Genomic DNA, 27,002 nt, shown 5'->3' on the forward strand with positions numbered 1-27,002 from the left:
CTGGCTGTCCAGCGCGGAAATGCATTCACGGTGAAATGTCTCGTAAAACTTGTAACTGCCACAAAACGTTTCTTAAGGCTACTTTACACGTCTTGTGTTAATGATATGTACACACTATCGAACTGCACAATGTTGAGAGTGTAACATTCTCGGTGCTCGGGAGTCGGGTCTCCAAGTCCTTCAGCATGTCTCCTGACTCGTCAAATGACGATTTCACAGGTAGACTTACTTAGTACAACAATTTAATAGGGGAGCGGGAATGAAAGGTCCTTAATTTCAAGCGCCTAATTTTTTTTGTTAACAAAATATCCTATCTCTATGAAAATATCAAAGTATCAAACTTTTCTGGTTGGTGACAAGTTGGTGATTAGCAAAATCAAATGAATCTAAATGCTGTTGCTGTTAGCAACACAGGTTTGTTATTTTTGGAGATAAGGCAAAAAGCTTGGAAAAAGTCATTATTTTCAAATAATTTCCATTAGGTACCCACGTCCTTTTAATAATAATTAGTTTATTATTAGCAAATTATTTTACCAAGACATTAACTATGGAGTTTTTGAAAAATACTTAACAGTTCGGTAGCAAAATAAATGAGTGGGTAACTACGTGGTAACTACCCAAGTATGGTATCCACGTAAACAAACAGCATCGAACTTGTCGATATCATTACCATGTCGATACAACTCAACCATTGAAAAAACTTTTTGTTCTCTTATCAAGGGATTTTGATTTTTGACGATAATGCCAGTACTGGAAGCGCCACAAGTGGAGCTGGGCTCGGCTCCACGGACACCAAGTATAATCGCATCACCATCGCCGCGATCAGAAATCTCCAGTGCCAGTTCTCCAGAACCGCAGAATGTTCGCGCCACTCCACTTTTTAGGTACCTACTGCACTATCATTAACGTAGATTTCTAGGTTCTAATCGAAATATTGAAAATCCCAGAGAGGAAATTCTAATACTCTACCCTCAGAATACAGAACACTGTACCTACCTACATTAGTATTTAAAAAATTAAAGACAGATTCGTATAGGTACCTTTGTTAGTGTGACACTGAGCGGAGGGCGTAGTAGCGGGTAATAGATAATATTGAGGATAATATAATATACCTTCTGAATCGGGGTTTAGGCACCTTTGGCTAAAAGTAAAACGACACCTACGAGCATACTTTAAAATATGGCGGCCTTAAGACCAGTCCAAAGAGTATTATAATATACAGGGACCAGTCTGTATAAGTTGTTGCCCGTTGGTAGGTACTTCCCTGACATTAATGAAGATTGTGTAAAATATGTGAATTTAACATCGAACCTACTATTTTTTACATAGCAGAAATCAAGGAATTTTGCAACTTTTACGACAGCGTCGCAGACATAATGACTAGCTAGAGCTACCTAATGAGTAGTAGGTATTTTCTTGTCAGTGACTTGGTTGGTAGGTAGGTATAAGATACTGCAGCTCGATTGCGGTAGAATGACAGCTACAATGTCACGATCGTAATCTGATAATAATGTATTATTAATGTATCTGGCTATAATGTATTGTTGCAAGAAGAATACCGTAAATTCAGCCAATCACAACGATTGCGACTGTAATAATAATTTATGCAGTTCTCCTGCAATCGAGCTACTGGTTAACTCGATTGCAGGAGAACTGCAATCTCCTGTCGGGTCATAAAATATAGGGTTCGAGTCCCTGGTCGGACTAAAAGTTAGTGGCTGTTGATGCTACGCCTGATCTCTTTCTGGGCGTGTAGGATTGTCAAACCATCAGACTATGGAACTTAGAGAATAAAGAGTGCATCCTTTTTTACGCACACACTAATGCACTCCAGCGTCTCCCGCACCTTCTAATTTCGCGGAAATTGGTTGCTTATGGTCAAAATTCGGTCAGGAGAGAACATAATCGAAATCTATATTACTTGAACGTCTTGTGTTAAGGATGCTGGCAATGCCTCCCCCTGACCCGGAACAGCCACCGGGTCAAGATGAACTTGAGAGAAGATTGCCCGGATACAGACGGATTGTTATACCCAGAGAATTAACACTCATTGAACTTTTGGTAAGAAATCTTTTTTTTTTTTTTTTTTTTTTGTCCTGTTGACCTAGAATCATGAAATTTGGCAGGTAGGTAGGTCTTATAGCAGACATTCGGGGAAAAATCTGAAAACCGTGAATTTGTGGTTACATCACACAAAAAAAATTAAATTGTGGGCATGAAATAGGTAATAATTAGTATTTTCGATTTTCGAAGTAAGCTAACTATATCAAGTGGGGTATCATATGAAAGGTCTTCACCTGTGCATTCTAAAACAGATTTTTATTTATTTTTATGCATCATGGTTTTTGAATTATCGTGCAAAATGTCGAAAAAATACGACTGTAGTACGGAACCCTCGTTGCGCGAGCCTGACTTGCACTTGGCCGGTTTTTATCACGGATTCCGTCAAAATACGAATCGAATGAGACGTATTTGTAAAACGGCCACTTCGAGAAATCACGGAAACAAACTGAATACCCACGGATGACGGATGTAGTGCACAAACTCCCTTACGACTGTGGTTTGATTTCTTTACTCTTGTTGAGCTCCAGCTGAGGCTTGACAACAGACGAGAAAGACCTGACGATGCTGGTTCCTTTGCGATTGTTTACGATTGTAGTTTCTATCTAGGTAGGTAGGTAGGTTTCTATGTACTTAGGTTGTATCTTTGTTCTTGTAGAAAGAGAGCAGTGGCGTGACAACAGACGAAGAAGTGTTGACGATTCGCGAGGCAAAGTTGCGGGTGATCGCGGAGCGCGTGGGTCTCCGCCGGCTGCACGTGCTCGCTCCGCGCTTACGCTCGCTCACGCTTGACGGAAGCGCTATCTCGTCCTTGCGTGATCTTGGCATTGGATTAGTTCATTTAAAAGTATGACATACGTTTCCTTTAAACAAATTCAAAGTACGTTTTCCTGCTAATATTTTTTGCGTGCCTGGACAGATCAAAACTTTTTCAGGCCATGCTATGATAGGTAAGTACCTATAATAAATATCCATTATGACCTTGGTAGGTATTATTAATTATTTTGTGGTTTTTAGACGAGACGCGGAGTTCGATCGATGCCATCGATCGATAGTAGAATGTAAGTTGACATCGATCGACAGTTGACTGAATACATCCATTCGACCGGTTCGATGATGAGCCTCGCGTGGCCACTGGCGATCGCATCTCAACCGATCCACTATAGATCAGTGATGGATCGAATGATTGAGTGTTATCGATCGGTAAAACTGTAGAGTAAGTTCCTGCAGTAATGGAGCGATGCGGAAGGGGTGGACAGTTGTCACAAGTTGACGAATCACCGAGCTCTCGCATCACGTCATTACATTCGCACTGCACATCGCTCCACTACCGCGACTGCATGAACCTACTCGTTATGCGATGCCTCATGCCTGTTATAACTTTGCATGTTTTTTTAAAAAGAAAATTAGCCATGTTAAATGACTAATATTCCCCTTTCCCCTCCAACTAAGTGTCAAGCTTGTGCTAGGAGTAGGTACGACAATAGTAGAACGGGCAGGGTTTGAACCGTCGACCTTTCGGTTTTCAGTCCACTCCTTTACCCGTTGAGCTATTGAGGTTGTGAGGATTGGACCAATTAAGCTATTTTTACTTGTAGAATCTAAGCGTAAACAGATGTGGCTTGACATCCTTGGATGGTATCTGGGGCCTGGGTGCTTTGAGGGAGCTCCACGCGGCCGCCAACCGTCTTCACGAGTTGCATCCATTGGCGGCCATGCAGAAGTTACATACGCTTAATTTAGCTGAGTAAGATTTTTGGACACTGTTAAAATATCAATTCTTTTACCTACAATTTTGTAAATTTTTGCGATTCCGTCCCTCAAAAGGAAAAAAGGAACCCTTATAGGATCACTTTGTTATGCTAATAGCACATCGTAAGGGGGAAAAATTGAAATGTGTTCATAAAAAAACAATTTATTTTCAACTTTCAAAGTAAGATTAATATATACCAAGTGGGGTATCATATTATCCAAGGGCTCTGTACATTCTAAACAGATTCTTATTTATTTTTATGCATCATAGTTTTTGATTTATCGTGCAAAATGTCGAAAAAATACGACTGTACTACGGAACCCTCGAAGTCGCGGGCATCAGCTAGTATTTTTATAAACATTCAGACTGGTTTTATTCTTACGCTGATTGTCGGCACTAACAGGTCAATATTATGCAAATTACTATGAAGCATTCCTCAATAACACCTACTATACTTATTCTGTGATAACGCTGACAGAACAGCACTGAATAGCTACTCGCTGATCGCCGGCGCTGACGATCAGATTATATGAAAACTAGCCTTACTGCAGCACTCAGAGTCGCTTAATCGATACTTAAGTTATAACGAGACAGAGCTATATCTCTCACATAAATCTGTCTCGTTTGAACTCAATTTAACTAACGAGTAGCGACTCTGAGTGCGGCTGTTAGACATGGAGAAATGTTGCAGCAACCCCATAGAAGAATCCAGCCGCCTGTGGACAATAGGAGTTTGCAGTTCCCTGCGCCAATTGACTTTGCGAGGTACCCCCATGTCGGACACGTTCAACTACCGCTCACTTGTTGCGTCTGCTTTGCCGATGCTTGTGACTTTAGATGATATCCCCTTGAACCCAGAGGAAGACGGTAAGTTGCAAATAACCTTTGGAATACCTATATACCTATGCTATTTTTAGACCGTACGCTTCTTTACTACCCCAGACGGTAGCTACGAATTTAAATTCCTCAACTTTTGTGACATTTACTGAATGTCTTGGTTTTTTTAATTGTAGACTTTAGTTCTTCCTTTTTTGCGTCTACCCTGATAGCAGAACTAAGAAAATTATATCTGTTTTGTGGCCTTGTGCATGCTTAAAGGTTGACTGAACTGCATCATTGAAGTAGATACATATTATTTAGTTTGCCTTTGTAGTTTGTACCCGTCTTCTTGTTTTTGTGCGATATAGTTTTTGATGATGGTGGTGGTAGTGGATTAGGTACCTACTAAAGGTAATACGAGATGATGACAGTTCTTTATATCCTACTAGATGATACCCGCGACTTCTTCCGCGTGGATTTAGGTTTTCTAAAAATCCCGTGGGAACTCTTTAGTTTTCCGGGATAAAGAGTAGGTAGCCTATGTCCTTCCCCGGGATGCAAGCTACATCTGTACCAATTTTCGTCACAATCGGTTGAACGGATAGATCGTGAAAGGCTAGCAGACAGTCTCACTTTCGCATTTATAATATTAGTATGGATAATATGGATATGGATTACTGACATTCTACTTGCACCATAGTTTGTTAAAGACGCTTGGTGTTAAAATGCAGATGAAATTCCGGAAGAAATATTATCGGAAGGGTCTGCTCATGATAGTGCAGAAAGTGATACGGAGGGAGATAAACACAAGTCGTTGCCTGATGATATAACAGCAGTACAAGTCTCTAAGCCCGGATCTTCAAACGTATCACAAGTAAGCTAAAGGGCTTATTCCACCTTCCTAAATAAGACGTCCTGAATGGTATAGTTACCGTCAAACTAGCCAACGTTGCCACTCAATGATACTTTGCCCAAAAAGCAATTTTTAAAAATCGATGTCGACAATGTTGGCTAAAAGTCCGGATTACTTTGCCTAATGGCATAACAGCAATACAAGAGTCTAAGCCCGCATCTTCAAAAGTATCACAAGTACGCTAAAGGGCTTATTTCACCTTCCTAAATAAGACGTCCTAAATGGTATGCTTACCGTCAAACTAGCCAACGTTGCCACTCAATGATACGTTGCCCAAACAGCAATTTATAAAAATCGATGTGGGCAATGTTGGCTAAAAGTCCGGATTACTTTGCCCGTCATCTAAATCGAACAAATTTTGGTTCTATCAAAAAAATATTACATACAGTGAATTTGCTTATAAATTGCTTTTTGGGCAAAGTAACATTGAGTGGCAAAGTTGGCTAGTTTGACGGTAACTATACCATTTAGGACGTCTTATTTAGGAAGGTGGAATAAGCCCTTAATGTAACTAACTACTAACTTGAGTTAGTACCTAAACTAAATTTTAAGTCTAGTAACTAATTATGTACTTACTTTTGGAGAACTCAAATTCAGCAGCTTGGATTCATATCATGGGAAATTCAGTTTCATTTTCGATACAACAAATCGCTTTTGCATTTACCTGCCAACATTTCAATACCTACTTACCAGTCTTCTCAAAGCATAATTTTGTCGAAAACAGACGATGCAACCAGAAACGAGTACCTACGTACCTACTACGTGTACGTACTTAGTATAATAAGTATGTATTATCTTTTTCTTTCTACATTGTTATTGATTTTATCCGCGTTAAAAATCTGATTTTCATAAGTGAGCGTTTCAAGGGTAAGATGATCTAATGAATGGGTGAATGAATTAATTGATTTTTTACTAGCTAGGTTCTATGCTAGGAATATATAAAACGAAAAGGTGACTGACTGAATGACTGATCTATCAACGCACAGCTCAAACTACTGAACGGATCGGGCTGTTTGGCATGCAGATAGCTATTATGACATAGACATCCGCTAAGAAAAGATTTTTAAAAATTCAACCCCTAAGGAAGTAAAATAGGGGTTCAAAATTTGTGTAGTCCACGCGGATGAAGTCATGGGCATAAGCTAGTTACTTATATATTACTTTCTTAAGACTCCAGGCAACAATTCAAAAGAGGAAGTGATTAGCAAACGTAAGAGATTGTCCCATCTACGTCCGGCTACCACCGAGTGTGCGGGTATCCGACCAAATCGACCTGAACTACCACGAAGACCGAAGACGGCTTTAGAAAGGACTATAGATGCTCCAACTAGGTTGCAGATTATGAACACGCTTATGGGTAAGTTATGAACCAGTATGGAGAACGCAATAGAATAGAAATAAATAAAAAAACACCTCAAAACATATTTTTTTTGAATTTTCGTCTGTCAGACTGTCTGTACGAAAACTTTCCAAATCCACACGGCTTAGGAGTTCAGTACCTTGCAGCATCTGGATTGAAGAATTGGGACTTGGAATTCAATAGTACCAATGTCTATACTCGGCATTTGCAATAATATTTTACCAGGAACAGTTCCTACTACCTACCTACCTACCTACAGTGTACCTTCCATCATCAGGTTTGAAGAGTTCTGACTTGGAGTATAATCATGAAATCGTTGCTTGATACCTAAAGTATCAATTCATCATCAGAAATTCCCGAATCCCCAAGGCTTAGGAGTTCAGTACTTGCAGCATCAGGATTGAGGAGTGGGGATCTGAATATCAATGATATCTAAATATGCTTGGTACCTAAAATAATACTGCACCGTCCGCGGTTCATGAATCACTATAGTTTAGGAGTGCTGTACCCTACGTCACTCCTAAACTCCCTAGGGTTAAGGAGTTGGGACTTGAAGTCCAAGCATGAAGTCGTTGCTTGATGCCTACAATATTAATTCACTAGGAACACTTCCTGAATCTTGATAACTTAAGCAGGCAGTAACCCTGCAACATCAGGATTGAAGAGTTGGATCCAGAATTTTTATGGGACCACCACAAAAACTTCCTCTGTTGATTAAAAAAAAGTGTTTTCCATATCGGTCTAGAAACCTCGAAAAAATCAGTGTGCAAAAACGGGCCGAGTTGAGAACCACCTCCTTTTTAACCGACTTCCAAAAAGGAGGTGGTTCTCAATTCGGCCCGCTTTTTTTCAACTTTTTTAATTTTTTTTAATGTATATACATCGATTTTTTATGTACATCGAAATACAGACATTTACATTTACATATTTTACAGTTATGCATGCATGCACCAATAAGATTTCTCGCAGAATAAAAACACATCTCTTAAGTTTTTAAAGTCTGCTAAATTCTTTTTTTTAATGGATTTTTAAAGATGAAGAATGGCGTTTTAGTGGAAGTAAATTGACATCACACGATCCAGTGTGTGGAAATCTTGCGCGAGCCTTAAGACGATCGCCGAAGGAAAAGCTTCGCAGTTCAAGTGAGTGAAACTCCACGAAACTAGATTCTAATAAGTAGGTAAGTATTAATGATTAAAATCTTAGATTACGAACCTCTAAAGTATAGAGTGCCCTTCCAGCATCCGTTTCCTGCCACGTACAAAATTCAAATAGGTACCTTCAAAAGAGTGAAAAAGTACCTTTCGGGCGCGCTCCAACAGTGCGCGAGCCTGACTCGCACTTGGCTTCTAGTTAGCTTATTACGTAGGTATATGCTAAATCATCAATTTAACATCATAACATGCTAGGATTAAAGAAGAAAATATTATCGCACCTTTGTGCACTCCTCTGTGATTTGACGGATCCGTAAAAAAAAAAGAATTGAATGCATGACGGCCACTTCAAAGAATTACGGATATGAACCGGATACGGATGAGTGCACAAAAGCCCTAAAAGTAGGTCTAACATAGTGTTTGCACGAACTGGCCAACTTATCTACCAAAGTTTAAACAAAAACTAGCTAAGGTAATCGAAGAAAGTTAGAACTATCTCTTTTGGGTAAACACTAAGTTCTCCATGTTGGACAAATTCCAATCTGTTGTTTGTCCTACTTTTGGCACAACTGTTGGAATCTTCTAATAATAATTATTATGTTTATCGCCGATTCGTGAGAAGCGCTGTTGCATCGCATCGTGCTACTGTTAACGTTTTTATGAGCATTAAGCGAAATATTTCGCATGTTTGTGCAAATTGCATCAATTTCCCTTTTGTAACTCTAAATGCCGATGGAACATAATGACTACGCGCCGAATGTCATACGCCCGTCGCAAGCGTTTTTTTTAGTATGTAGGTAGGTGGTACTACTCGGCGCTAATGACATCATGTCATTTTCGTACTGAAAATGTGTGGTTTACGCTTTACTGTACGTACAAGATTCGTTCGAGAAATGCTGTTTGAGCTACAGTTTTTAAAGCAAGTACAGCTTCCTGACAGAGGTTTGGTATGGAATTTGTACCTACGCGACAGGTCGAGATAGCAATTGGGGTGTGGAGTGGGGACACCCCGCACACCCGCACAGCCCCGCGCTATCCCGATGCAGGATAGCACGGGTGACGTTACGGTTAACTTCTTGCTTCTGTCGGGGTCCCACCACACCTCAAGGTTGGTTTAGGAATGGTAAAAAACTGGGAATAGGAAAAGTGTCTAAAATTCACCGGCTCAGCGCCCCCGCTCTGTGTGCGCCCAGCGCCCCCCCCCCCCCCCCCCCCCCGGTGTGCGGGGCGTCCCCACCCTGATTGCCACCTCGATCTTTCGTTGTCGCATACTTATCTACACATTGATTTCTATTCGATAACTATGATAACTGCAAAATACTTAGTGTTTTTAGATAAATAGGCAAAAAAATATTGACGTTATTATTCGTTACTATGCTCACAGTAAGGACTTTTTGTTGGAACATGATTCAGCTTATTTTATTTGTATTCTTTAGGTACCTATACTATAAAGATTATGATCCGGCAATGACGCGAATGGAATCCTAATTACTTACATGTTCACGTACATAACACAGTGCCTAGACAATTAGATGTTTCACTGAACATATTCAGTTATGTTGAAGTACGCGGCCGAAAGTGATGAACATCGGGCTTTAGAATGACATTTCATCTTTGTAGAGCGTTCTCTGTCATTCATACCCATATGACGCTTTGTCGGTCTTAACGACCGAAACAGTTCTCTACAAATCTGCTGTCTCCTTCTAAAGATCGATGTTCATCACTTTTGGCCTGCTTTTGGCCGCGTACTGTACGACTTATTAGAATTTTGCTCTATAAGTACAATTTTCTTTTTCCTTTTTGTAACCACATCACAAAAAATAATGTACAGACCTAGTACCTACATATATTTTCTTATAAGTACTTATACTAACTAAGTACTTATAATAAAAGGGCTTTACATTCTAAAACAGATTTACATTTATTTTTACGCATTATACAGTAGTTTTTGATTTATCGGGCAAAATGTTGAAAAAAATACCTGAATTTACGGAACCCTCGGTGCGCGAGTCTGACTCGAACTTGGCCGGTTATTTTTAGTACACGGTGGATATATGGACACATGTTTCCGAGTTATAGGTATGTGAATGTGGAGTGATATGCTGAGCTCTGCATCCTGCATTTCGTGAGTTGATTTTTTCCGTGCCTACCAATATTCTTCACATCACGTTATTCCGCTTTGTCGAGGTTTCCCTTTGAACTGCCAAAAATACCGAAGTTTAGGCTCGGTTGCGCAAACAGCCGTGTCACTGCTTATGCTTACATTTGAAATTTCTCTTTGTGTGTCTCATTACACGTTATTGACACTTCGAGTGGATTAACAATGATAACTCATATCGTAACACTCGCTTGTATAAATCATTACAAACCGAAATTGTCCGTTTTGTTAGGTTATGTAATGCATATTTGCAACTCTCTAAAGAACTGTTAGGTAGCCTGTACCTACCTACCTTCTGTTAAAAACGTTAAATAAAAATAAAATTTGTGATAGACATTAAAACTTAAAAGGCATAAAAATTAACGATATTGTTGCAATTTAGTTGATTCTCCGGAAAATGAATTATTAACTATGATAGACACAATACGGTTAAATGATTCTAATAATACTTAGCACGTCTAAGCTGAAACTTTCTAGCTTAGTTGTTTCATGCGGATGTACAAAACCCTCATCATCAACATCATCATGATCAATCCATCGCCGGCTTACTACTGAGCTCCCGTCAAATATATAAAAATATAAAATAAAAATCTTTTTTATTCGAATAAACTTTTACAAGTACTTACGAATAGTCGGATGTGATAGGTGTACTTGGAGGATTCTTGTAGCCAGTAAAACTTCAGCCTTCTATATTAAAGACACTTTAATTTCTATTTCTATTAATAATTAGGATACACGACAAAAGCATGGTTGCACTTAGTGCAGACCACAGACAACGACTGACTTAGAAATTCTGAGTTGCCATAATACAGTTCAACACTCCTCCTCAACCCTGAATTTCTTCAATCTCTTACTTCTACACACTATCTTAGTTTTCTGACATTTTTACCTAACTTTACTTTTACAACTTTCATAATCTATGACTTTTTATATCCTTCTGTTATTCTATACTTTTTAATCTTTGACAAAAATATTCTTTGACAATTAAGTTTTGACAATTTAATCTAAAAAACAACCAATAATGTAAACAAATAAAACGATATTTATTCTTTAAATTGAGTAATACTAATAACTATTAATATTTACTAACACTCTTCTATTCCCATACAGGTTCTAAAATAATTAAAAAGATTTTTGTGCAGCGGTTTAGTCAACACATCTGCAACTTGTTCTGAAGTGTTAATATACACCAATACAATAACATTCTGTTCTATTAAGTTTCTAATAAAATGATGCTTTATATCAATGTGTTTTACTCTTTTGCTATTTTCTCTATTTTTAGCTATGTGGATACAAGACTGGTTATCTTCAAAAATAATTATACTTTCACATTGAATTTCAAGATTATTCAAAAGTCCTTTAAACCACACTGATTCCCGTGCTATCATACTTAGAGCCATATATTCTGATTCGGCAGTTGAAAGAGAGACCGTTTTCTGTTTTTGAGTAGACCATTGTACAATATTTCCATATAACAGTAAACAGTAACCTGACACTGATTTTCTATCAACATCAGCTGCCCAGTCAGAATCACAATATCCCTCGGCTACATTCTTACATGGTTTATTCTTATACACTAATCCATAATTTGCCGTCTGCTTTAAGTATCTCAGAACTCTTTTCAGGTAGGTAAAATGTTTATCGGATGCATTGTTCTGATACCTACTAAAATAGCTCACCGCAAAAGACAAATCAGGCCTAGTACAAATAACTAAATATATCAAACACCCAATTAACTCACGGTAAGGCTGGGTACAAGTATAACTTTCTGGTTTTTCTAGTTTAAACTTAAGGTCTTTAATTTTCTCTTCACATGCACTCATAATTAAAATGTCATCCACGTACAGAAACACATACACACTTATCTCACCATTTTCGTTTTGTAATAAGTATAAACAACTATCATAATCTGAGCACTTGAAGTTGTTTGCACACATAAACTCGTGGAATACTTTATTCCAACACCTTGGGCTTTGCTTCAAGCCATAAATTGACTTGTTAAGTTTGCACACTTTTTCACTATTATGCTGACCTGGTAGACTCATGTATATCTCCTCCTTAAGTATGCCATGGAGAAAAGCAGTTTTCACATCCAACTGTTCTATCTTTAGATTGTCATGATTTGCAATTACAAGCAATGACCTTAACGTTGTGAGTCTTCCAACAGGAGCATATGTTTCTTCATATTGTGAAGTCTGGAAACCTTTTGCCACTAACCTGGCTTTGTAGTTATTATCTGATTTCTTTCGAAATACCCATCGACTTTCTATGACTTCCTTATCCTTTGGTCTTTCTACCATAGTCCATGTTTGATGTTTCTCATGTGACTGCAATTCGCTATCCATTGCTTCTTTCCATCTGTCACTTTCTACGCTTTCCACTGCTTCTTGTAATGTCCTTGGTTCATCATTTATAAATTCTTGAGAAATGTATGCAGCATGGAATGTCTCATAGTCTTCTAACCATACTGGTCTTTTTCTTTGTCTCTGTTCCCTTTCTGTATCATTTATTTCTTGATAAGGTTCGGTAGATGTCTTTCCTGTACTTTTTTCCTCAGTACTACTTATTGATTGATCTTGCTGGCTCTTTTCTCTACAAGGCAATGGCAAGTTTGATGGTAAGTCATCTTCTTCTATGTATGTAAAAGTTTCCATGTTACTTCTTGGTTTTTCATTAAATATTACATCTCTACTTCTAATAATTTTCTTCAGCTCGGAATCCCAGAGTCTATATCCATTATCACAGTAGCCAACCATGTAATACTTCTTTGATTTCACATCAAACTTTCCATTTCTGTGCTCCTTGCCAATATGTACATATGCCTCAGTACCAAAGGCTTTTATTTTAGAATAATCTGGACTTCTACCATACCAAATCTCAGCAGGTATGACACCTCTGCTGGTTGGAATTCTGTTAATTATGTAGGTAGCACTGTATACCGCTTCTCCCCATAATTGTTTTTCCAAACTTGTGTCGGCTAATAAAGTTCTTGCCTTTTCTACAACAGTTCTGTTGAATCTTTCTGACTTCCCGTTTTGCTGGGGTGTGTAGCTTATTGTAAATTCAATTTTTATTCCCTTTTCTTCGCAATAGCTTTTAAATTCTATGTTGTCATATTCCTTCCCATTATCGCACCGAAATCTAGATATTTTCTTATCAAATTGGGTTTCTACCAAATTTACATATTTCTTGAAACACTGTAGCACCTCCGTTTTGCTTTCTAACAAATAGACTGTTGTAAAATGGCTGTAATCATCAACAAAACTTAAAATATATTTCTTGTTACCATATGTCGCTGGATTAATTGGACCGCACAAATCCGAATGAATAACTTCTAAAATTCTCTTACTTTTGTAATTATATTCTGCAAATGGCAATCTAGTCTGTCTTCCCTTTAAACAAGGTTCACATAATATTTCTTTATTTGAGTTTTCAAAAGATATTAGTTTTCTAGACTTCAATTTTTCTAACTTTCCTTTTGAAGCATGTCCAAGTTTTCTATGCCAATCATTCTGAGTTTCTGAAATGCTATAAGCTTTCTGTGCACATAATTCTTCATCTTTCAAATTTAGGGTTAATCTGTATAACTTATTTATTTTATTACCTTTTAGTATTGTTTTGTTATTCTTGTGAATAGTCAACCTATTATTTTCAAAGGTTATCCCAAATCCGGAGTTTTCAATTTTATTTACTGACAGCAGATTACACCGCAGGTCTGGCACAAACAGCACATTTTTCAATTTAACCTCCTTTGTATAAATAACACCTGACTCATATGCATTTAACACCTCACCGTCCTTGGCAATATTAATTTTAATAGGGGTCTCTAACTTCTCGATCCTACTAAAATATTCTCTTTTGTTAACCAGATGATCCGTAGCCCCAGAATCAACTATAAACTCTATTTTTCTGGAACTTTCCTGTGTTACTAATGCTTCTGAAGATGTCATAAAGGAAACCTCATCTTCTCTTTCCTTCTGAACAATATTAGCTGAGCCTTGTGCTTTTCTAAAACGGCACTGAGCCTTCCGGTGGCCCCGCTTCCCGCAATTATAACAGTTAAATGGGAAACTGCTGGTGCTGCTGCTTGGCGAATTATTAAATTTCTTATTATTCTGTTTCTTTCTTTGATTCAATATAAATGCATCACTCTCCTCTTGAGTTCCAAAACCTATTCTTTTAATTTCTTCATCTAATAATCTTTTCTTAATAAATTCTAACGTAATATCTGAACTATTTAAGGTTTCTATCGCCGTAACTACATATTGGAATGCCGGAGGCATAGCCAATAACATGTAGCAACAGACTTCACTCTCACTAGGTTGAGCGCCCGATTCTTTTAATTCTCTTACCAGTTTTTCAAAAACAATGAAATAGTTTTCAAGACCTTCCACTCCATCATATTTCTGGGTTAACAATCTTTTTCTTGTAATTAACTGTGACGCTATACCTTTCCTTGCAAAAGTATCATCAAGTTTCTTCAATAATTCTTTTGACGTTTTACACTCCTTGATTATTTCCAAATGAGTATCACTAATGCATTGGACCAGAATGTCCATGCATTTTCCTTCCTTCGTAGAATCCGGCTTTTCTTCTGATTCTGACGAAAATACGTAACTGTATAGATTTTGCGCTTGCAATACAATCTTTATTCTAAACAACCAGTTACTATAATTTGAGCCGGCAAATGGCGTGACGCCATACTTGTTCTTTTTGTCGTGTTCCTCCATTTCGCGGCGTGGCGTTCTTTTCTTTTCTTTTTTTTTAATTTCTTCTGGCGTGACCTGGGTCCATAACCATGATAGGTGTACTTGGAGGATTCTTGTAGCCAGTAAAACTTCAGCCTTCTATATTAAAGACACTTTAATTTCTATTTCTATTAATAATTAGGATACACGACAAAAGCATGGTTGCACTTAGTGCAGACCACAGACAACGACTGACTTAGAAATTCTGAGTTGCCATAATACAGTTCAACAGGATGCATCTACCATGCAGTCAGTCACCTTTACCAAAAGGAAAAGGTGACTGACTGACTAACTGATCAATCAACGCACTGCTCAAACTACTGGACGGATCGGACTGAAATTTGGCATGCAGGGAGAACTCTCAGGCATGCAGGTTTCTATACGATTTTTTCCTTCACCGTTAAAGCAATTCATATTTTAATATCTTAAATAACTCATACCTAACTCTGAAAAGTTAGAGGTGCCCGGGATCGATAACCTCCGACCTCCCGAATAGTAAACGGGCGGCTATCACGGCTAGGCTAATAAGCTATCACGGTACGGACTACGGAACCTTAAAAACGGGAATTTTTGCTGGTGACGCAAGTAAGATGGTTAGAGAGGTTTCTAAATAAGGTAACTTTTGTTGCAGTGGAATTAGAAATCGTGGAGAATACAATGGAGGAAGCCTGTCGGGCTCTCGCCGCCGAAATACCGCGCGCGCCCGACGCCGAGCAGTGGGCCAAATTCAAAGAAGACACTGGGTAAACAAACTTACTACTTACACCACATTATAAAGAAAGACAATAATCCGACGTGTTGATTTGCGCTGGAACCATGTCTCATTAACATCGAAATGACGTCATATTGACGTCAGCCGACATAAAAATATACCATCAGCTCGAAACTTCAGTCTTGTGCTGACGTCACTAAAATGGCGGCCACGCGTGGGACTTATATTGTGATAAATGACGACCACGAGTCACGACGACCCTACACAGGGCCCTAACTATTGTTCGCGACAGGTCAAGATAACAACATAGTCGTTTGCCTTTCGAAATTAAGCACGCCTTCTTTGGTGAAGGAAATACATCTACAGAAATTCTGAAGCAGGTGCGTTATGTTGGCAGTAGTCAATACCTACCTGATTTTTATTTCAGTGGAATACTGTGTTACCAGAGATTTCTCACAAAAAAGATAACTTTAAATCTTGTACGTATAGGTAAATACCTATATAAATCAATTGCCGCATGTATGTAAAATTATTACTTCAAAACACCAACTAACCAATGCTAGCCTTTTCCTACTGCGCTTAACTGAACTGTTGCTCAAAAAGTTAGTACATCTTTAGCCCTGTCAATTTAGTTTACTTATGCAATCAATTACCAAATTGATAACATTTATTATTTTCAGAATTGAAATAGACATTGACTTTAATGCAAGACCAAAAGATGCAGACCCATCGAAAGTGTTAGAACGTCTAGAACGTATAGAAAAGGAAACTATGGAGAGACTCAATGCGAATCCAAATCAAGGTTTCCCTGATGTTGTCACCGCGTACAGTTTGGATCCATCTAGATTACTTTCTAGAGGTCTTATGAGCGACTATGAGTTGTGGAGGGAGATAGAAAATTTGGATATAACTCCTCCGCCAGACAATGTTGAAGATCTTTTCAGAGATGTTGCACCCGTTCGTCCTAGACTTAGAAGAGGATCTGAAAATGATTAGAATGTTGACATATTGGTCCATTTCTAATTTCTATTACTTAGCTATTTAGTTATTCAGTCGTTTGTGTCAAAAAAGTAACACTGATCAAAGTACAAAGTTATAGGTGATCGCGTACCATGCAATGCAGGAACCGCGCTGGTGCTGCAAAAGGTATTTCTTACGTGCGCGTCTGAAGCGGTCGATTTATTTAGCTGATTTCACTTGCATTTTCAGAATAAAAAAAACCGGCCAAGTGCGAGTCAGGCTCGCGCAATGAGGGTTCCGTACTACAGTCGTAGTTTTTCGACATTTTGCACGATAATTCAAAAACTATGATGCATAAAAATGTGTTTTAGAATGTACAGGTAAAGACCTTTTATATGATACCGCACTTGATATAGTCACTCACTTCGAAAGTTGAAAATACTTATTTTTATTAAATTTAATTTTTTTTGTGTGATCTAACCCTACGGAACCCTAAAAAGAATGTCTCGGGGCTTTTCTGCAGCAGTGTCCGATCACCTTTATTATAGAGTTCTTTATTTTAATGCACTTAGGTACTATTAGCTAATACCAGCAACTTCACCAGAGTAGATTTCGGTTTTTTTAAAGTCGCGTGGGAACTAATTAAAAGTATCCGATGTGCGTTTCCAGGATGAAAGCTATCTCCGTGGCTTTCGTCAAGATCGGTTCATTAGATGAGCCGTAAAAAGGACATATTTACTTACATTAATAATATTTTTATTAGACTAGGTATGGGATGGAATGATGGATTGTTATCTCATAGGTACAGAGTACAGGTACTAGCTACTAGGTACAGAGGTTATAAAGTTTCATTCAATGCTAGAAGAGTATATGTAGGAATCTACTTGTGTAGTCGTATAGTGAGAGCTTGCAAAATTTTATGTAAAAGATTTTTGAAGAGTCGGCTTGCTTAAACCCAAAGAATAGGGTAGGTGATGAGTAGAATGGCAATGCGTGATTACATTGGCAGAATACATTCTGATTTATTCATTTTAATTTCAAGCACGGCGAATCATTAATTATATCTACGCAAGTAATAGTAGAATTTCTCTGTTTTTGTACAATGACTTTCAATCGTCCGCTTTTGAATGGTAAAGTCAAGTCCTGAATCACACGTTTTTAAAATTTTTGTCTGTCTGTCTGTCGAGACGATGCGATGCCACTTGCTTCCAAATCCTACTAACATTCCTATTTGCATTGGGATTTGAAATCGGTATGTTACTTGTCAGCAGGACAGGAGTGGAGAAGGCAGGTAGAGACTTAGAGAGACGCGAGGGGTGCAATGGATCGACATGATTATTTTGGATGGATATAGTTAGAGATCGGAGACATACCTAGGCTACTTTTATCCACGGGATTTTAAAAACCAGATCATCACTTTTACATGGTACTTACTATCTTGAGTCTGACAGTAGATACAAGAATTAAGTATAAAGCAGGTAACATCGACAAAAAAAAAACATTTGTTACTCCAAAACTCAGATCTTCACTTTTACATGGTACTTACTATCTTGAGTCTGACAGTAGGTACAAGAATTAAGTATAAAGCAGGTAACATCGACAAAAAAAAACATTTCTTACTCCAAAATTATTACTATTGTTTTTCTGAATAAAAACGATTCTAAGTGTTAATTACACATGTTATTAATTTATTGAGGTTAGGTTTATTAATTTATTTAATTACCTCGCTCTCGACCTACATCCATTCAAATATTCTGTAGGTAAGTAGTTTCAGCGTAATGCGTGCACTGACTGCGGCAGATAGAAAAATCGGCCAAGTGCGAATCAGACTCGCGCACTGAGGGTTCCGTACTACAGTCCTGTTTTTTCAACATTTTGCACGATAAATCAAAAATCATTATGCATAAAAATAAATTAAAATCTATAAGTAACTAGTTTATTGTGTTCAAGGAAATTTGAAAATAATATTTAAAATTATTTAAATAAAAATCTGTTTTAGACTGTACAAGTAAAAGCCCTTTCATATAATACCCCATCTTTATGGAGTAATCTTATTTTAAAAGTTGAAAATACTTAGATACTAATTATTTGTTCATGAACACATTTTTCTTGTGATGTAACCACAAATTACCGGTTTTCAGATTTTTTTGCCCTTACCTACCTGCCTACCTGCCAAATTTCATGATTTTAGGTCAACGGGAAAGTAGGTACCCTTTAGATTTCTTGACAGACAGACAGACAACGAAGTGATCCTCTTAGGGTTCCGTTTTTCCTTTTGAGGTACGGAACCCTAAAAAGACGCTGCGCCTCGGCTCCATTCTACTCGTAGTAACGCTGTGCATATTAAAACTATTATCTTTAATTTGTCATCTACAATTTTATTTTAAAGTACTTAAGTTATATAATGGCAAATGTTAATTTCTTGTGTAAAATATTACTTAATTTACTTAAATAAACTTTTATCAATGTTTATCTTTGTTTTTTTACATAGTTAGGTACAGTGTCCTGCAAATATCTTGAGCAAATGCACAGTATTGATTTTTAGATCTCGTTGGCGGATCGAAGGGGATGCGAAGGAATTTCTACCGCGCGGGAACACGATCATGATCAGTCACGGAAAGTGTATTTATTTTATGTAATTCTATTAGGGTTATTCTATCAGTCAGTTACTGATCATCATAATCATCATGATCAATCCATCTTCGGCTCACTGCAGCACGGGTTTCCTCTCAGGGTGAGAAGGGCTTGGTTATAGTCTAACTACGCTGGCCATGTGAGAATTGGTAGACTACACATTTGAGAACACTATGCAGAACTATCAGGCATGCAGGTTTCCTCACGATGTTTTCCTTCACCGTTATTTAAAGCAAGTCATATTTAATTACTTAAAACGCACATAACTCCGATTAGAAGGCGGACGTCCTAACCACTAGGCTATCACAGCTATGAATTGGCTGATATATATAAATATATATATTTTTAATAAAGAATATAAGCCAAATTGCTGACTAATATTCCCCTTTCCCCTCCAATTAAGCGTAAAGCTTGTGCTAGGAGTAGGTACGACAATAGTGCAACGGGTGGGATTTGAACCGGCAACCTTTCAGTTTTCAGTCCGCTCCTATAACCGTTGAGCTATCGAGGCTATTAAATAATATTAAAAAATATTACTTTAGTATTTGTTGTTTAACTACAGAATATGACTAAAATTATTATAATTTTATTTGTTACAATGTTTTTGATAATACTTAAGCCGTTTTTAAGGTTCCGTAGGTAGGTATGGTGTAAACGTAACCAGCAGGAGATTCAGCAGTTGCTCTTTTATAAAAACAATAGTAATGGCAGCCATTTTGATATTACCTATTATTATTTTTTGTTATATATCAGTAACAGAAATACACGTTCTGTAAAAAATTCAGTTCTCTACCTATTACGGTTCACGAGATACAGCCCGCTGAACAGACAGATAGACGGACGGATGAATGGAAAGCGGAGGCGTAATAGGATCCCATTGGCATCCTTCGGATACGGAACCCTAATTATGAATGGTGAGATACGTCCTATTATGACGCCTATCTTGTGATTTGGACTTTGAAGGACTTTGTGACTTTAAATTACACGCTATGAACAAACTAGGTAAGTATAGTACCTATAGGTATGGCACTACAATACAAACATAGTTGTTACGTAGTCGTTCGGTTATAATTCGCCAGTCCGATTGTAGAACCCGGCAATATTCAACGTCTTTATTAAAAACTGGAAAGTAAAAAGCAGGTACAGCGAAGTGCAAATATTAATATGAGTGTCGCGACAATAGTTTACCGTTTTTTCATAGCCAATGTCTTAACAGCATTTTATTGCTCACTGGTGCTGTTTAAAATTCTTCTGAAGTATGTAACTAATCCGTTCAGTGATCCTTGGGCGATGAAACTGAAATTGGTTCCACCGGCGTGTTTGTTTGACCCGAAGTATGGAGTACACAAATATATTAAAGCAAATGTAAGCAACATCTTATCTATGTACAGCTACCTATAATATGTGTATACTTATTAGCATTACATGTAAGTAGGGCGAAGTGGGGCAGTTTCATACAGAAAAATTCAAAAAAATTACATTTCAGTGTTTAATTAATATACTTTGTTAACGAACCGCAAAACTTTTTTTGTTGAGGTTTACTGTTAATATGAAAAAAACTATGATAGTTAGAGCGTAGGTTTTATTTTTCATATATTATAAATATATATTATAATTATTTTAAATATACATAAACTTCTATTGACCATAATTATTACAGATTTTTTGATTGGTAAACTTCGGAGATAAAAGGGGGGAAGGGGGAACAGTATTTTTTTTGACATTTTGCACGATTATTAAAAAACTATTATGCATAAAATTAAATAAAAATCTGTTTTAGAATATACAAGTAAAGCCCTTTCATATAATATCCCACTTGGTATAGATCTTACTTTGAAAATTGAAAATACTAATTAAGTATTAGTTGATGAACACATTTTATTTTACATACCTCAGACCATATAGGCATGTAGGTGCTATGGTCCAAGATCCCAGTGTCGCCAGACGTGACTTATTTTCTGAGAAACAAAATGTATATTATGATAGAGTAGGTAATGTTAGTGTGTACTTTTAACGTACGCATATTTGCTAGCTTGTGCCGAGGGTCAGTATAATGATAAGACGAAAAACGCTGGTCATGCGTCTATGCTATATTTTTATTACTAGGTAGTAAGCAGGTCGGTTAATAGGTAGGTACCACAGATAAGGTGGTAGGTACCTACATACTACATACTCATAGGTGAGTACATACTACTTGCTATTCATCAGATCTTCACAACACCACATGGGTTTTTTTTTATAAAAGAATAATATTAGCCATGTTAAATGACTAATATTCCCCTTTCCTCTCCAATTAAGCATCAGGCTTGTGCTAGGAGTAGGTACGACAATAGTGCAACGGGCGGGGTTTGAACCGTCGACCTTTCGATTTTCAGTCCACTCCTATACCAGTTGAAATATTGAGGCTCTAAATTCTAATTGGGATCTACCGCTGTCAGACTGTCAGTACAGTATTTGTAGACAAAGTAATGGTCGGTTAGGTAGGTATAGTACGCGACAAGTCGAGATGCCAATCGGGGAGGTAACGCCCCGCACACCCGCACAGCCTCCGCGCTAACCCGGTGCGGGCGAGCGCAGCTGACGTGCGGGTGTGCAGGGCGTCCCCCTGCCTCATGCCCCGATTGCCATCTAAACCTATCGCGAGCTAGTGGATACACACCAGCATTTTACTAGGTAAAAACAACTACTTGTGACAATGCCATAAATAGCTTGTAGGTAGAATGGCCTTGACCGAACGAATATTAAAATTAAAATCAGTGAGCTGTAAATATTATACTAATAAATAATTGAGAGTCGGTTACATGCGAAGAGATAGCTATGATATGAATAGCTACCTACCTAACAACCTGAGTCTAGCTTCCAGTGCTAGTATGTCAAAGTGACTATAATTATACCTACATAAATTAGCATAAAAAATTGGTAGTTAACGGCTATTACCTAAATACCTACATAATATAAGGTGAAGGTCGTTAGGTGGTGTAGCGTCAAGAACAAGAGGTTTGAGTTGATTAGTTACATAATTACCTACCTATAACTACCTACTATTCTGAATGATATACAGTGGAAACTCGATTAACCGGACTAATTGTTGTCGTTAGGGATTCGGATAATCGAAAATCCGGATAATCGAATGTATGAAGAAAAGCGGAATTTGTGCATATTATGTAGTTCACTATTATAGTATTTTCAAAGTAAGATAACTATACCAAGTGGGATATCATATGAAAGGGCTTTGCCTGTACATTCTAAAACAGATTTTTACGTATAATAGTATTTGATTTACCGTACAAAATGGCGGAAAAAATAGCCGAGTAAGGAAATCTCGGTGCGCGAGTCTGACTCGCACTTGGCCGAACAATTTTCGGTTGGTAGTCCGGATAATCGCGAATCCGTATAACCGAGGGCCGGATAATCGAGTTTCTACTGTATATGTACCTAAGTATAAAATGAGTATAGCTACCCATTTTACAGGGGTCTCTCGGATAACCTACCTCAATACTTATCTGCCTAAATAGGGTATCTTTACGCTTATCTTACGTAAAAATAAGAATGTAGACGTATGTTATGTATGACTTATGAATTATGATACCAACAAGTGCGACCAGAACTACTGCGAAACAGGTTCGACTCCCCGGTAGAGTTCATGTACCAGAAAGCGTAACGGCTTGCGTGGGTCAGTTTCAGTAACACGATTGCACACACGACTAGGCTAGATCAACGTGATGTAGATTGTAGACGTTATCGTGCTAACTACTAATCGTAGGGTACCTAATAGGTACTTATTGAGTGCTAAGGCAACACTTGAATTTTTCATTGGATGGCGTTTTATCATACAGTGATTGCAAAACAAGTACCTAGGTACTCAACCCGATCTGAAGTTTCAACATAGTGGTTCACACAGGTCATAGATAAATAAATAAATAAATAAGTAAATAAAGCCTCTATTGTTGAATTTACATTTAACAATTAATTTAAATCTCGCACTTAGTTCCTTTTTGCGATCAGCGCGTCTTCTGTCGCCATAGGCCTCCTCTAAGTTTTTCCATATGAGTCTGTTTTGTCCATAGTGATCCCGCTGACCATGCATCCTTGCATAACAAATAACTATTACCTGCTTTTACTCAATTTAAAGTTTTTTGTTCCAGAATATAAAACTGCATTACGTGGACAGCGGTGATCAATCCAAGCCGTTGATGGTGTTTCTTCACGGATTCCCTGAGTTTTGGTATTCATGGCGCCATCAAATAGTACACTTTAATAAAGATTATCGGTAAATATATACCTAAAGACAATTCGATTCAAATTATAAAATTAATCACTTTAACATTATTCATCATCATTTTCGCTGGCCAACTACTGAGTACGGATATCCTCGCAGAATGAGGTTACCTTATGGATCAACCAAAGTCCTAAACCTTTCTCAGTTCTCAGGTCTCTGTTGGACCGAGCGTAGATTGAAAGATTTCACACACTTTTTAGAACATTTATGGAAAACTCTCAGGCAATGCAGTGCAGGTTTCCTCACGATGTTTTCATTACCTAATCGTTAAAGAATGTGATATTAAAAATTACTGCTTAAAAAAAGCATTTATTATATAAATACATAACTTCAAAAAGCTACAGAACGTCCGGGATCGAACCCCGGACTCCCGAAAACTTTTCGGAGTTATATGTGCGTTGTAAGCAAATAAGTATCACTTGCTTTGACGGCGAAGGAAAACATCATTAGGAAACCTGCATGCCTGAGTTTTTTATAATGTTCTTAAAGATCTGTGACGTCTGCACAATCTGCACATGGCCACGGTGGTAGACTGTGGCCAAAACCCTACTCATTCTGAGAGCAGATCCGTGCCGGTTCTCAGTAGTTAGCTGGCCATGGGTTGATATTGATGACGATATTTTTAGGTGCATCGCAGTCGATATGAGGGGATATGGAGACTCGGAAAGGCCCGAAGGTGTTTCATTCTATAAAATGGAGTTACTGGTTGACGATATCAGAGATCTAATTCGGCAGCTAGGTAGGTGCTTTAATTTCTATTTTCTACTGACTTCAGTATTATCCTTCTATTAATCTATATTTTTTTTGCCCAGATGTTCAGGTGGATATTTAGTACGAATGGCACAAAATGGTCGATAATACAATTTATTATTCTGCCATCATTTATCTAAAACGGTTTAAGAGTTATCGCCAATAAACATGGGAATTTAGTCTAAAAATGTTTGTTACCTACGTAGGTACAACCAAATTAAAACCTTGATTATATTTTAGAAACATCACTTTACTTAGGTACTTACCTACCTACTTAGTTTTTGAAAATTCCTACGTTTTTTGGCGATGACTCAAAAACGATTTTTGGGCAGCAAGCTGGTAAATAGCATTAAACTAAATAACAGCTCCTGCTGATCTATATATATATTGTCGACATGTTACTGTTTTATCCAGAAGCTGATTTATTATTATTAAGTAACTACTTAGTATTCGACGGGCTCCAGATATTTACTGTTGCTGCCTACTGTAATTTTAATTTCTCAAACTGGTATTTTATTTACTCCAGGTTACGAGAAATGTATCCTCATATCACACGACTGGGGCGGAGTGGTGGCCTGCAGACTACGTGACACATATCCCGAAGTCTTGCACGCCCTTGTTATGTTAGCTAGCACCTCTCATGAGGCTTGGAGTGAGTTGATTTGGACAAATGACGAACAGAGGAAAAAATCTGGGTGAGTGAGGAAAGGATAATAATTAGGTCGTCATATTCCAGATCGTAACAAGCGTGTCCCATTTTGTATGAAAATTTAGATGTAAGTACCTAGTTGCTTCGATGAATCGAATTCTCGATGGCTAGTGAAGTATCTACCTACCCTTTCGAGTTGCAACAATGTGGAAGTTGCGGTACAGAATATTAATACTGTTGCGGCCTGGTTCAAAGAGTATAATATTATAACCACTTAGGTACTGGTTTTATTATGTAACTGACCCCGACTTCTGTTAAATCAATTTCCCATAGATTAATGATTGGTCTCGCTATGTATGCAATTTCCACAAAGTTCGAACGATTTTTTAAAATAAGTACCTGTCTACTTATATTTTCCAGATACGTGTTCATGTTTCGGGCGCCTAAGATTGCGGAGTTATCACTGCAAATGAATAATTTAGCAATATTCGACCAATCCATGCTCGTCAAAGGAAAGGAGTCAATCACAGACCAAGACATTGAATGTTTCAAGTATTGGTTTGGAAAACAAAGTAAGTTACCTACAATAAAAAGAATTAGATGATTACATGTGACTTTCATAAAATTGTCACTAAGCATAAATAAAATCTGTCCAAATAAGTTATGTTTTGCAAGTTGTAACTTTATTTTTTTTGGTTTCTTTATTTGTTAGCAGATTTTTTTAACAAGACTTATAGGGCATAACTAAAATCTTCTTTTACCATTCTATGAAGCATAAAGCTTGTGCTGATAGAAGTAAGTTGGCTAACAAGTATAGACCAACAACAACGGTTAGAATTTGAATCTTCAACTTCAACCACGTGTTTGAAATCAGTTCAGCACCAGCGCTGTTGTGAACTGTTACTATAAATAAAGCAGTTTTTTGAAACACACATTTATTTTGCACTTCTTTTTCAGTGGCATTCACCTCGCCCGTCGACTATTACCGAGCGAATTTCTCATACACATTTTCGAAGAAAATTCACAAGGAGAACGTGCCATTCCTTGCGGTACATGGTGCTAATGACCCTTACCTCAGCCATTCCTTGCTGGACATCATGAAAGAAGCGTACACACACATTGAAACTGTGGTTGTCGATGGGGCTGGACATTTTATGCAACAAGAGGAACCAGTTAAAGTTAATAAAGTCATAATGGACATGTTGGCAAAGCATAATCTATGATAGTAGGTAGTTATTAATTTTTTCTTCTAAGTTCTGATCTAGTGCAGGTAGAAGTTTTTTTTATAATATGTTTAATAAAATAATAACAAAACTAAATTGTGTTTATTCTGTGTACAATTGAATTACAAACTGCAAATATTATTACAATTCAGAGATCAAAATAATATACCTACATCCATACTAATATTATAAATGCGAAAGTGTGTCTGTCTGTCTGCTAGCTTTTCACGGCTCAACCGTTCAACCGATTTCGACGAAATTTGGTACAGAGGTAGCTTGCAACCCGGGGAAGGACATAAGCTACTTTTTATCCTTGAAATTTGAGTTCCCACAGGTTTTTAAAAACCTAAATCCACGCGTACGAAGTCGCGGGCATCAGCTAGTATTTTATAAAACTTGACTGAATCTTTAACGTCCACCATGTAGCTACCTATGTAATATAGGTACCTAGTATCTGTATTCTGTACTATTTATCTAGTAGGAGGCGCCACCCACCTGGGCAACTATGTTCTATTATTTTAATAACCTACTAATTTTACTGGATTTACATAATAGGTATTTACTAGGATACATCGATGGTAGGTACCTACTAGGTACCTATACCTACCTTATTATCACAACGTTTGTATAGAGCAAGATCCCGGAATTTTATTTTCTGAGAAATTAAATGTGTTGGATGGTTGGGATAGTGTTAGTGTGTAGGTACTGTGTAGTGTAGGTAGGTACTATACCTAATAATTATTAACGTGCGCATATCTGCTAACTTGTGCCGGGGGTCAATTTATAAGTAGGTATCAGCTGCAACGTGCCTAACTTAGAATAACAAGGT

The 27,002-nt window shown here is 37.6% G+C and overlaps 1 protein-coding gene across 1 annotated transcript; it reads left to right on the plus strand.

The window, feature by feature from the left end:
• Positions 1-508: 508 nt before the first annotated feature.
• On the plus strand, positions 509-26,263 carry LOC117983219 (uncharacterized). Its single transcript, XM_069499143.1, has 15 exons — positions 509-884; positions 1,941-2,061; positions 2,720-2,908; positions 3,660-3,808; positions 4,506-4,681; positions 5,365-5,507; positions 6,717-6,903; positions 7,941-8,048; positions 15,598-15,709; positions 20,538-20,637; positions 23,418-23,542; positions 24,178-24,290; positions 24,828-24,996; positions 25,371-25,522; positions 25,908-26,263. The coding sequence occupies exons 1-15, from the start codon at positions 742-744 to the stop codon at positions 26,171-26,173; spliced, it is 2,253 nt and encodes a 750-aa protein (XP_069355244.1). The 5' UTR covers positions 509-741; the 3' UTR covers positions 26,174-26,263.
• The last annotated feature ends 739 nt before the right edge of the window (positions 26,264-27,002 follow it).

This window comes from Maniola hyperantus, chromosome 6, assembly GCF_902806685.2.
Source record: "Maniola hyperantus chromosome 6, iAphHyp1.2, whole genome shotgun sequence".
NCBI classification, from domain to species: domain Eukaryota; kingdom Metazoa; phylum Arthropoda; class Insecta; order Lepidoptera; family Nymphalidae; genus Maniola; species Maniola hyperantus.